The sequence below is a fragment of the Canis aureus genome, chromosome 10 (genome assembly GCF_053574225.1).
Source record: "Canis aureus isolate CA01 chromosome 10, VMU_Caureus_v.1.0, whole genome shotgun sequence".
In the NCBI taxonomy this organism is placed as follows: domain Eukaryota; kingdom Metazoa; phylum Chordata; class Mammalia; order Carnivora; family Canidae; genus Canis; species Canis aureus.
Genome location: NC_135620.1, coordinates 36,796,012 through 36,808,866, shown reverse-complemented (window position 1 = coordinate 36,808,866; position 12,855 = coordinate 36,796,012). Strand labels below are relative to the sequence as shown.

The following is a 12,855-nucleotide window of genomic DNA, read 5'->3' as shown; positions in this document are numbered from 1 at the left end:
GAAAAGTTAATTCATATATTTCTCAGTTTTTATCAATTGCAAAGAAAGAAATTCTGGGGCTTAAGAGATGATATTACCGAATCAACAACCGTGTGTATCAAATAATACAATATGTTTTTACAGTGGTTATTTTTTTTCAAATTTGACAAAGGAAAATGAATAATCAAATTTTACTCTCAAGAAAGCCTGCTTTTAATTGGATATTATTATTTAAATATTATATTATTTGGTTAATAAGCATGCATATTGGTAAAGTTTGCAATATACAATGATTTTGAAGAAAAAATGGTTTACATAAATTAATACTTTGGTCAATAGCTTGGTAACATTCTCAGAGATTAGATTTTTGTCTTCATTTTATTTTTGATTCATTTATGGTTACATTTTTAAAAAAACTTTAATATATTCTCACATACATCCTCCCATGCCAAACATACAGAACTTATAAAACTGCCACCACATTATGTAATGTTTTTTTCTTATCAACTATAATAAACTTCTTACCTTTTAGATGCTAATTGAAAAGATGGTTTGTAATAACTAGCTTTTCATTGTATAGGAGAACTACACTGTAATTTTATATATCTTCTATTTTTAAATGTGCAGATAGCTTTTCATTTCTTGATATTACAGGTTATACATAAACGTATTTTACATATGTTTTTGTAATATAAATCTTAGACCATATCTCTTAGAATTTTTTGGCATAAATTTTTATAATGAAATTACTTGGTAAAAAAAAGGTGACCATTTATAATATTTTTAGGGGAAAATTGCCATTGCATGATATACATGGGCATGCCTATTTTCCTAATCAAGAGAGGATATTTTTTAAAACTTTTGCATGTTTGATAGTCAATAACAGTCTCTCACTGTTATCTTAATTTGAAATTTTTAGATTATGAGTAATATTTACCAAACTTTTGTATTTATTGACCATCTATGTTTCACCTTTTGTAAAATGCTTGATAATGTCCTTTGCTCATTTTTCCATTGATTTATATCAACTTATAAGAGATGATTAAATATTAATGTTTCGGTTTTTTGTCACATGTTACAGATATGTTTTTCTCTATTTTATTTGCCTTTTAATTCATAGTCTTAAGTACAGAACTCATAAATTATGAGTGGTGTAATTCATCATTATTTTTCTTTCCTTTTTTTTGTTTTTGTATTAGGAAGATGTTCTACATTCAGAAATAAGATATTTACTTGTGTTTTCTTCCAAATATTTTAAAACATCTTTATTGAGATATAATTCACATGCCATAATATCCACCCATTTAAAGTCTACAATTCAGAGGTTCTTTTAGATATTCATCATCATGATCATTTAGAGAACACTTTTATCATCCCCCAAAAGAAATACTATACTCATTAGCAGTTATTCTCATCCTTTTCTTCGTCAACCCTTGGCAACCAGTAACCTATTTTTTATCTTTATAGATTTGTTTATTCTGACATTTCAGAATCATATAAATAGAATATATGACCTTTTATAAGGGTCTCTTTTATTTAACATAATGTTTTCAAGATTCATTCACATTGCAGCATGAGTCACTACTGTGCCATTCCTTGTTACTGCTAAATAATATTTCATTGTATGGACATACTGCATTTATTTAATCCATTCATCAGTTGATGGATATTTGGGTCTATTCTGTTTTTGCTGTTAACCTTCATGTATACATTTTTGTATGGGTATATACTTAGATTTCTCTTAGGTCTGTATCTAGGAGTAGAACTGCTGGGTCATATGATAACTCTATGTTTAACATTTTGAGGAACTGCTAGACTGTTTTCCAAATTAGTGGCATCAGTTAACATTTCTACCAGTAATGTAAGAGAGTTCCAATTTCTCTGTATCCTCACCAATGTTTGTTACTATCTATCTTTTTATGATAGCCATTCCGGTGGGTGAGAGATAGTATCTCATTGTGATTTTGATTTCATTTCCCTAATAGCTAATAGTGTTCGGTATCTTTTCATGAGTTTATTGGCTATTTGTCTATGTTCTTATATCTTCTTTGGAAAAAGGTCTACTCAAATCTTTTGCCAATTTTATAATTGCGTTGTTTTTTTAATCACTGAGTTATAAGAGTTCTTCATATATTTGGGATACTAGACCCTCCCTTATCAGGTATATGATTTGTAAATATTTTCTCCAGTGCTGTGGGCTGTTGTTTTGCTTTCTTGATAGTGTCATTTTAATTTTGATGAGATCTAAATTATCTGCCTTTTTTGGTTTTGTTTTGGTCACTTGTGCTTTTGGTGTCTTATCTAGAAACCATTGCCTAACTCAGAGTCACAAAAGATTTACTCTTAGGTTTTCTTCCAACAGTTTTTCTGGTTTAGCTCTCATATTTAGGTCTATTATCCATTTGGAGTTCATTTTTGTATGTAATGTGAGGTAGAGATCCAACTTCGTTCTATTGTCTGTGGCTTTTTAGTTGTCCCAGCATGATTTATTTGAAAAGGCCACTTTTTTCCCCTTGAATAGTTTTTGTACCCTTGATGAGAATAAGTTGCGTGTAATGTATGGATTCATTTGTGGACTCTCTTCTGTTAGATTAGTCTATATCTATTCTATGCCAGTTCCACATTGTCTTGATTACTGTAGTTTTGTAGTAAGTTTTGAAAATGGGAAATGTGAGTCTCCAACTTTGTTCTTTTTCAAGATTGTTTTGGCTATTCTGGGTCTCTTACATTTTCATATGAATGCTGTTTGGTTTTTAAAAAGTAGTTTTATATTTAAGTTTTGATTCATCTAGAATTTATTTTGGTTATTGGCTTGAAGTAGGTATCAAACTATAATTTTCCCTAAGTAATGAACCACTGTTCTCATACAGTTTATTAAATAATATATGCTTTCCTCACTGATTTCTAAATAAGATCCTTATCAAATACTAAAGTATTTAAATATGAATTTTTAACAAATTAAAAGGCTAGTCTTGCTTCATAAAAGTTTAATTTTATCCTATTACGCTGATTAGTGAACTCTTGCTGCTGATACCAATACCTTGGAAATTAAAAGATTAAGTGTGTTTTGGAATGGTTTAATCATAAGAAAGATTTACTTTCTCTCTTTTTCCCCCTTCTTCCAGGAATGAAGTTGATGTATGTGCATGATGACTCAGAGACTCTTGCTGATGACTTTACAATCCAGTTGTCAGATGGGAAACATAAGATATTAAAAACCATTTCAGTAGAGATCACCCCAGTTAATGATGAGAAACCAATGCTGAGCAAGTAAGCTACCCGAAAAGAGTCCCTTTCAGATGTTCTAGAAAATTCTGTGGTCCGGAAGACTAGGTACAAATGTAATATGTGTCTTCCAGAGAAAAACAAGTCTTTGACAGTTCCCGTCTATCACAACTTGTCCCACCTGCTCAGGCACCTAGAACTTTTGGTACAAATGGTAGTTAATGTAACAACTCCTTAGCAGTTGTTAAATTCACCCTTTAATTATTTGATTTTCCTCTAAAAATTCCAGTTAGCTTTAAATAATTAAGAATGACTCCACCTTCTGTGTGGAATGAATAGTGTACTGAGTAAACACATGTGTACATACACACCAAAGTGTAATAGATGTATAGACTTAACTAAAGTGTGATAATATTAACTGCAGACAGTCCTCCCTGTGGATTTGACCAAACTTTTAACTAAGAGTGGCTGAGGGAAACATATAAATGCCATTTCTTTCATCATCTTGGTATTTCATGATCCACCACTCCTCTGTGTTCCTTATGGATTGGTACTACCTTGCTACCTGATAGCAAAATGATCACTCATGTGATCTTTTAAAAGTTCTGAGCTAATATTAATTGCAAATCGTCTCAGTGTCTCCCTCTGTAGTTGATCACCTTGATCAGAGAGTGCAGAGTCTCCCATCAGTTATATTTCTGTAGCTCCAGCTATTTCTCTTATTACTGGCAACTGTACATATCTATATGAGGGTAAACCTTGAGAAGGCCCAGCTCTCTGGTGCTAGGTGCAGAGATGTGTCTGCTTCTTGGGACCTCTTTGACTGCTTCATCTCTGTATTCAATGGCACAGCAGTGAGAGGCATTGAGCAGACAGTCTGAGTTTTTATCAGGGAGCCAACAGCTTCCTGAAGGTGTGTAAACCCCCAAAGCCTCCTCTACTTTGCAGGAAAGACACAAACAAGTCCCTTCTGATCCTGCCATTTTTCATGGGCCACCAGTATGTGAAATACTGATGATAGTTTTTTGGAGGGTTGCATCACAGACATCAGTTCCACAAAAAAGATGCAGCAGGTTCTGCTTTCTGCTCTACTTTCTATTGTCTAGTTAGAATGTTGGACTGGTATGACCATAATTTGTAAAATGAAACTATGAAGAGTATTGCAGTATTAAGTAACCTCTTTCTGATGACCTCACTGTATCTAAGAGGAAGGGAGAGAAGTGTAAACTGGTGTCTATTAAGTGCTCACTCTGTGACAGACACTGTTTTGAATCCTTTTACAGATATTTCCTTAAATTTCCACTAAAATTATGGGAAATAAGTGTTGTTATCCTTACTGAGAAAACTGAGACCAGACAGGTCACATAATGGGGCACTTACTCAACTCTGATCTCCTGTTTCTTGCTATGCTCTTGCTATTAAACTGCCTGACATAGTTTTATCTACAGAATCACCAAATCTCCTTTGCTCTGTTTCCAGATCCCCTCTTTTTCTTTCTTTTCTTTTTTCACTCTCTCCTATAGAGGGGAAGTTCTATTGCTTCTTCTTTCGTTTCCACGTGTGTCCTTGGGTAGATCACCTCTTGCCTCCTCCCAGAATGTGCTCCATGATTTTCTTCTCTTAGATCTCTAGTCCCTGCCTTCTCATTCCTTCTGTTAACAAGACAAGGGTCATAGTTAGTGGTGAAGAGAGCAGATTCTGGAGCCAGACTGCCTTGGTTCAGCTGCTAACCAGTTGTGTGGCCTTGAAAATGTCACTTCACCTCTCTCTACCTTTTAATCAACTTATTTGTTGGTGGAGAGTATAACAGTATCCTCTTCATAGGGTCTTTGCAGGGATTAAATGAATTAAAATATGTAAAAGCACGTGAAAGACTGGCTAATATACAGAAAGCACTCCTAAGTGCTAGTTATTACCATTATTAACAGGTATTCTCATTCTAAAACCACAAAGATGACCCAGTTCCTCATTTATTTTAGTGCCAAACTATTTGGAGGAATAGCTTGTGCTTCATCCATTTCTGCCCAACCTCCCCCACTTTATTAAAACTACTCCCTTAAACATTACCTTTGACCTTCCTACTGAATTGAATGGTTCATCTTACCTTGCTGGTCCCTGTTAGATTTTGACACCATTTCTTTGGTGTTCCTTTTGATGCTATGGTAGATGCTTTTGGTTCTCTGAGTCATGCTCCCTTAGTCCCCCCTCTGATTGTAATTGCTCTTGTGGAACACACTATGCACACTCTCAGGGTTCCATTACCAGTGCCTCAGTGCATCGCTCCCCTTCTTGTGTGGCTTAGGGCTTTCTCTGAAGTAGCACTGACCCATTTGGCTCATGTCCAGAAACAGCAGAAGACACTCTGATGGTAGCTCCCAACCTATGAGATAAATAAATGTCCTGTACTCCCATCCTTCAGAAGCACAATTTGAAGCATATTCTATATGATTCTTCAAAAGATCCCCAGCAGCATTGAGTGCCATAGTAGTAAAAACACCTTTTGTTACCTTATTCCTTCTGCCTCTGTCTCGTTCCTCACTTCTCTCTCTTGCTTCCTGGGATCACTTCCCAAATAAATTACCTTCACCATAGTCCTTGTCCCACGGTCTCTTTCAACATAAGTCAGACTATGACATACTTTCTTCTCCTTTGGCCCCTCTGTTATCTCATTCTGACACTTTCCCTCCTCCCAGACTCCTTATCTTCTTCCTCACATTGGCTTCCTTCCTGTTTTGATTAATCTGGTTCTATTAATGGCACCACTAATCTCCATAGTCAACCAGTCAACTGATTCATTAACCTTCTAGAGTAATGGGATTAGTATTTTCTAAGAATGAGGTGGGCAAAAATCACCTTCTACTGCCAGGGAAGATGTCAGTCCTGGAGAGGCAATAAAGTCACCAGGTAAAAGAGGTTACAACTGACATGCCTGGGCTCTGAATTGTCAACAGGAGCATGGAAGGTTATTGGAATGCCAGTTGATGCTACTTAAATGTCCTTCATTATCTGCATCCCAAGGAAACTTCACCAGTTTTTATCAGAAACCAAACTGTCCAGTTAGACAGCGTTTGGCCATGTGTGGTGACCAAAACTGAAGGCTAGAAACCGGTGGAAAGAAATCCCTTCCCCACCTTGGTTAGACCAAGGAAAATGGCTCTATTGGCTGGGAAAGGAGTAGCAGCATAGAGGAACTGCAAAGTCATGGTAGCAGCATTTATGGTAGAAGCAGCAGCTACTCATCCCAGCTTTGTCGTCAGGATGCCAGGGGCAAACCTGGTAGCTGTAACACTTGGGAAAGATCAGTCACTGTGAAGAGAATGCTCGCTACCTAGAAGTGTTACCAGGGCAAGGAAGAATAACGTAGAGGGCCATGGATTGCCTAAGTATCTCCAGATTCATAATGGTATTTCATAAAGGGTACCAGGACACCAGTGGCTAAGCCATTGAATTTCTTTAAGTAAGTTTTTGTAAATTTAGAATATAAATTAGAAGGTAAAATTAGAATGATAGTATCTTGCTTACTTATGGCATGGAGATATTGTACCAAGCGAAATATTGGAAATAAAATCATTTTATGAAATAAATTACAACATAAAATGGTAAAGTTCAATGAATAGAAGCAATGAGAATTATTTACTTCACACCATACTTGTTGGTAATTATCTTTTAGACTTTCATGTGTAAAGTGAAATGAGAGAGCCTATTTCTCAAGTCCAACTCATCATTTTCAGTACTTTGGATAGGGATTACATTCCCTAATTGTTGAAGAGTCAGAACTGTAATAGTCATTGTGAATGACCATCCTATCAACCTAGACATCTTCCTTTTTACAGGAAGGCTGAAATTACAATGAAAATGGGTGAAACTCGAATTATTTCTAGTGCTGTTCTTTCAGCCATAGATAAAGACTCACCCAGGGAGAAGATTTACTATTTATTTGAAAGGCTTCCACAAAATGGGCAACTTCAACTTAAGGTTAGTAGCCTTTTTACTTTTACTTTTCAAAACTCATGTAGCAGGTATAAATTTTCTTGATACACTGACTTCTATAACTGAATCTATCCTCTAATAGCTGTATTTTGCCCAGAGGTAGAAAATTTAATTTTGTTAGTTTGAGGTGAATTCACACCATTCTAAATTTTCTTACTCAACTCAGGCCAAATTCGACCAATATTAGGGTTCTTTGTTGTTCCTGCTCCCCTGGGATTGTACCTAAATTTTTGAGAGAGGGGCTGGCGAGGGTAAAGCAAATTGTCTAATGGCTGATGAGAACCAGGAGATATCTTAATTATCACCAGATTTTTAAAAAATTTCTTTTTTTAAAGGATTATATTTATTTATTCATGAGAGATACACAGAGAGAGACACAGGCAGTAGGAGAAGCAGGCTTCCCTCAGGGAGCCTAATGTGGGACTTGATCCCAGGACTCCGAGATCAAAACCTCAACCACTGAGGCACCCAGGCATCCCTTAAAAATTTTTTTCAAACAGACTTTGCAGAGCTGTTGTTGTGGATATTAACAATCTGATTCTCAAGTTTATATGGAGAGGCAAAATGCACAAAATAGTAAACAAAAAGGAGAAAAAAATTAAAGGAATAGGACTTACTATAAAGTCGCTTTAATTTAGTTAGCGTGGATTTGGTGAAAGAACAGACAACTAAATCAGTGGAACAGAACAGAGAGCCCAGACGTAGACCATTATAAAAATATAGTCAACAGATCTTTGGCAAAAGAGCAGAGGCAATAGAATGGAGAAAAGATAGTCTTTTAACAAATGGTGCTCACCAGTCTGATTCAGACTGTGTGCATGATGCCCAAGGAATAGCCCAACACAAATTATAGATCAGTCACTTGAAAAGATCCCTTGAGTAATCCATCAAAATGTTTGTTTGAATGATGGATTAAGGCTAGCAACAACAACCACCAACCATCCCCAATGTGATTATTTGACTGAATGCTTAACTTTTAATGTAATGGAGACAGTCCTAGAAGAGCAGCGAGGATTCATTCTGCCTGGAACAGCTTGATTGTCTTAGATCGTAGGCACCATAGAGAATCAGAGTGAAGAGCAATCACTGATTTAAATTGAGGTACAGCTGTGTCCTTATTTCATTTCAAAGGGTAATGAAGCAGAAATGCAGTGAGAGCTCACACATTTGGGTAGCATGGGAAGCGAAGTGTTTTGGGTATGTGAAAATCCAGATGGGTCCAGGTTCCCAGGATGGCACCACATAGTTCTCTCCCAGCTCCCTTGGGCTTTGCCAAATCTCTCCAAGACGATGAATCAGGATTCTAGGACTCCTGGACTTTCTCAAGGGTTCTTGTGTTCTTGTTGGCTTTCCTTATTTTGCTCCACCTTGAGTCTGACTCTTATTTTCTTCTCCTTTGGGGCTTGCAAATGATTTTGTTAAGTCAGAGCTGGCATTGGGAGTGCAAATGGGGAATTGCATGGAGATGAGAGATAGGAAAAGATATATTCTTTTGTATTTACTTTCTCAGAAAAGATTATTAAAGAAAAAAGTTAAATAGAATTGCAGGCTATGCAGTTTAAAACCCGAAAGAGACTGTTTTGAAAACTAAATCTGCAAATAGATCATATGATAGAAACACATAATGACCTTAATTATTACAATGTAACTAACTTTTACTTACTGAGGCAGAAAATACCTCTGTACAAACATCAGATGAGCAGAAATTTTAAAGAGGTAGAAACTTTGTAAAATAGGTCTAAAAGGAAGCGGTAACACAATGAGAGGAGGAGAGGGCAAAGCATTTTTGTCAGGAACTGGGAGTCTGGAATAATCTGTCAAAGGAAAGAAAAATAACACAAGGATTTAAATTTTTATTTTAGTCTCTTAAGCCAAACAAGGAAAAATACAAGATAATATCGTAGAGTAAATTTGTAAGATGACATTCTTCTTGAATTATGTCAAATGACTTTTATGAGCTATTCTTAGGGAAAGCTATTGTATCTTCAGAGAAAAACAAGAAAAAATTATAAATCCGATAGAGATTTATCATTATTATCAAGAACTCTCAGTTGTCAGTTCCCCCTAGCATAAGAACCTTTTTAAATTGAGAACACCATAATTTCTGCACTGAGTTCAGTATATATTTTTTAAAGATTTTATTTATTTATTCATGGGAGACAGAGAGAGAGAGAGAGAGAGAGAGAGAGAGAGAGAGAGGCATAGAGACAGGCAGAGGAAGAAGCAGGCTCCATGCAGGGAGCCCGACGTGGGACTCGATCCCAGGTCTCCAGGATCACACCCTGGGCTGAAGGCGGCGCTAAACTGCTGAGCCACCCGGGCTGCCCCCAAGTTCAATATAGAATATATGGTTAGTCGATGTTAGCTGGTTTTTAGAAGATTCTGATAAAAAAAAAATAATATGTGATATTTTCAGTTATTTTTTGCTGACTTAAGACATACAGAGAGGGAATGATTGGGATTTTGATCATTTTCTTTGAGCTTCAGTAAGGCTGGAAAAATGTGGCAGGAGTCAATACATCTGTTTTTGTTTTATCTATTTCAGATAAGTCCAGTGATAAGCCAGCTTGAAAAAATAGTTTGATTAATTATATAATGATAGGAACTAAAAAAAAAAAGGAAACCCCTCAAATGAAACATATTTAATTTTTAAAGAATCAATTTCAGCAGCTCGATTACCCACCTGCTCTCATTAATTGGAATATTTAATCAGCTATGATTGCTTATGATAAATACCTTGGAAGTAGCACTGCTGTTGAATTGCCACAGAACTGTCAAAAATCCTTTGGTGGAAGGTAGTTTTTCCCCCAAGGTTTTAATTTGTTTCAATTTATTTCTTTGAAAGGAAAAAATATAAGGTAAAATTGCAAAAAAAAAAAAAAAAAAAAAAAGCATCTGGAGTTTCCCTGAAATATCACTTATATTGGAGGTTTACAGGGGTATGGAAAATGTCCACTAACATAGCTTGGAAAGAAAAAACCGTGAGCAGCTGACTAACTCTGCCACCTTTCAGACAGGGAGGGACTGGGTCCCTCTCTACCCTGGCATGAAGTGCACTCAGGAAGAAGTGGATTTGAACTTGCTGAGATACACACACACCGGGGCAATGGATTCCCAGGACCAAGACAGCTTTACCTTCTACCTCTGGGATGGTGACAACAGATCACCGGCATTTGACTGTCACATCACCATCAAGGATATGGGAAAAGGTAAAATATCCCTCTCCAGGTTTATTGGGACTATGTTATATAACCAGAAGTGAGCTCATGTAAGCACTCAAAGGATTTCAACTAACTCCTTTCTTTCCTTCCTTCCTTCCTTCCTTCCTTCCTTCCTTCCTTCCTTCCTTCCTTCCTTCCTTCCTTCCTTCCTTTCTTCCTTCTCCCTTTCTACCTCCCTCTCCTTTTGCTTTTCTTCCTTCCATCCTTTGTACCTGAAATTCCATCATGTATGATTTGCTTCTCTGACTCCCCACCTGTTCTCCCGGGAAGCTGTAAGCTTCATGAGAATAGCCCATTCTACTTGTTGTTTTTAGTATTTCAGAAAGCCTATTGGAAATCCAGCCTTACTCACAATGTGGCGGCACAGGCTGCTTTAAGAGTCAGGGATTTCTGCTCTAAGTAAAATTTTACCAAATCAATGTGATAACTAATTTTATTCACAGGAAGTGAAATATTACTTGAAAATGAAGTTTCAGAGGAAAAACTTTTCCAATATAATAATACAAAGAAATAAAAACATATTTTAAAATTTAAAAATCATAAAAAGGAAGGTGGTCATTAAAAAGGTTAGACCGTTGCTCTCTTCACTTTGAAAGCACTAATACCGACTCTTCTAGGGACAAGAGAGAACACAAGGAGATACTAAGCTTCTCTTGAATTAGCAGACCCTTTGTATAGTAGGACTCAGGAACCTCAGTAGCATATAAATGGTAGAAGGAGGAGGGTGAAAAAAATACTGGGAAGGAAGCACAACCAACAGTTGGACAGTTGATGCCCAATTGTCACTGCCCCATAATTTTTCTTGGAGTTTATGTGAGGAAGGTATGTTCATTTCTTGTTCATCCATATGGTCCCAAAATCTCTATATTCCTAGGCCCATGCATATTCTTGAATCTTCAGTGCATCCCTGATTGACAGAATGCTTCCTTTTTCACCTTGCTGCCAGGAAGCTCAGAATGGCAGTACAACTCTTACATCAAGGGTGTCATAGAATTACAATTGTTTTGAATCTTTCTCTTTTTAATTTCAGTCAGCATGATAGATTTTGAGATGTTTATTTGGGGCTCTAAAATAACTATTTTATTATTTGCTTGTTTCTGGTTGTAAAATATCTTCCTTGAAGATGTCTAATAATAAGTGACCCTTAGAGAAGCTAATTATTACCATACCATACCTCTTACTTTCTGCAAAAGTAAGACTACTGTGGTTATCATCAACATATGTCCAGACAGGGGCACCTGGGTGGCTCAGTGGTTGAGCGTCTGCCTTCAGCTCAGGTCATGATCCCGGGATCCTGGGATTGAGTCCCGCATGGGGCTCCCCGCGGGAAGTCTGCTTCTCCCATCTGCCTGTGTCTCTGTCTCTTTCTCTGCATCTCTCATGAATAATATATATATATCCCCAGGCAAAATGTAATGCAAGTCCTATATTAGTGCAGACAGCTAATGTATTAGGATAGACTGCCCTTGGCTAAGCACAGAACATTCACTGAAGTGGAGGAGATATCTGTTCTATATAGCCATCTTGGGATTTTTTCCAACTAGAGGTCCTTCATCTCCGAAGGCCTTGGAGTCACTCCAGAAGTGAAACATAGAGGAAAATAAGAGGATGCCTGGCCTGGGCTTAGAGGCACTTGTCTTCTGCACATCCGGGTGGCTGAATCATAGTCCCAAGCGATATTAAGGGCGGGTGGGTAGTGGAAACTATAGTGGTATGCCCAGGAAGTGAGGTTGGTGAGTCCCTGGCCAGTCTCTGTGACAACTGACATGGGATTCTTTTCCAAAAGGATTTGTGAACACTTATATTAAACAGATACATTAACTGACTAGCATTTTCAGAAGTTCCAAATTCCTTCTTTGTTCCTTTTTACATCATGGTTTATATCTATACAATGTTGAACTTAAAAAAAAAATCTTAGTGTGAATCTTCTCAGATTGTAGCATAATTTTATAACTGTCGGTCATCTCTGAGGAAAACTACACTGAATAATTAAAGCATAATCCTAATATTGAGCATTTGGGTTATCTCCATTTGAGAGCAATTATGAATAACATCAGGCCTTCTGATTGTTCCATGTCTTGTGATTTGCACACTGGCAAAAATGATGTGGAGCTCTTTGAGAGAAGCTTAAAAGGACATGGTTTGTAGTTGACGTTGAACCATACTCTGCTGTCACAGTGCTGAAAGACTGCATTGAGGGAAAGCCCAGATGCTCTTCCTCCCTCAGATCTATCTTCTGCTCCTGATGAAGCATTCTGTGGATGATTTTGAATCCTCAGCTTTGTTCATTCCTCTTACTCCCTTGGTGTATTGACTCCCAGGAGGCAAGCCCCATCTGGGGCTCAGGTTTTGATTTAAAGTTAGGATGATCTTTGATTCTCCATTGCACTTAAGTTGGATAGCATTTTGAGTTAAAAGCACCAATAATCTACCAAAAAGA

General features: G+C 36.9%; 1 protein-coding gene across 9 annotated transcripts in view; it reads left to right on the top strand.

The window, feature by feature from the left end:
• Positions 1-12,855, top strand: part of FREM1 (FRAS1 related extracellular matrix 1) — a 164,868-nt gene that overhangs the window by 95,948 nt on the left and 56,065 nt on the right. For 8 of the 9 annotated variants that reach the window (XR_013387804.1, XR_013387805.1, XM_077912003.1 and 5 more), the window contains exons 21-23: positions 3,105-3,249; positions 7,038-7,179; positions 10,208-10,403. Coding sequence is in view for 7 of the 9 variants with exons in the window: in XM_077912003.1 (XP_077768129.1) it covers positions 3,105-3,249; positions 7,038-7,179; positions 10,208-10,403 (483 nt within the window). In the remaining 2 variants the exon portion in view is untranslated. Of the gene's footprint in view, positions 1-3,104; positions 3,250-7,037; positions 7,180-10,207; positions 10,404-12,855 lie in introns of those variants that run through there. The other variant, XM_077912009.1, reaches the window with a different exon arrangement.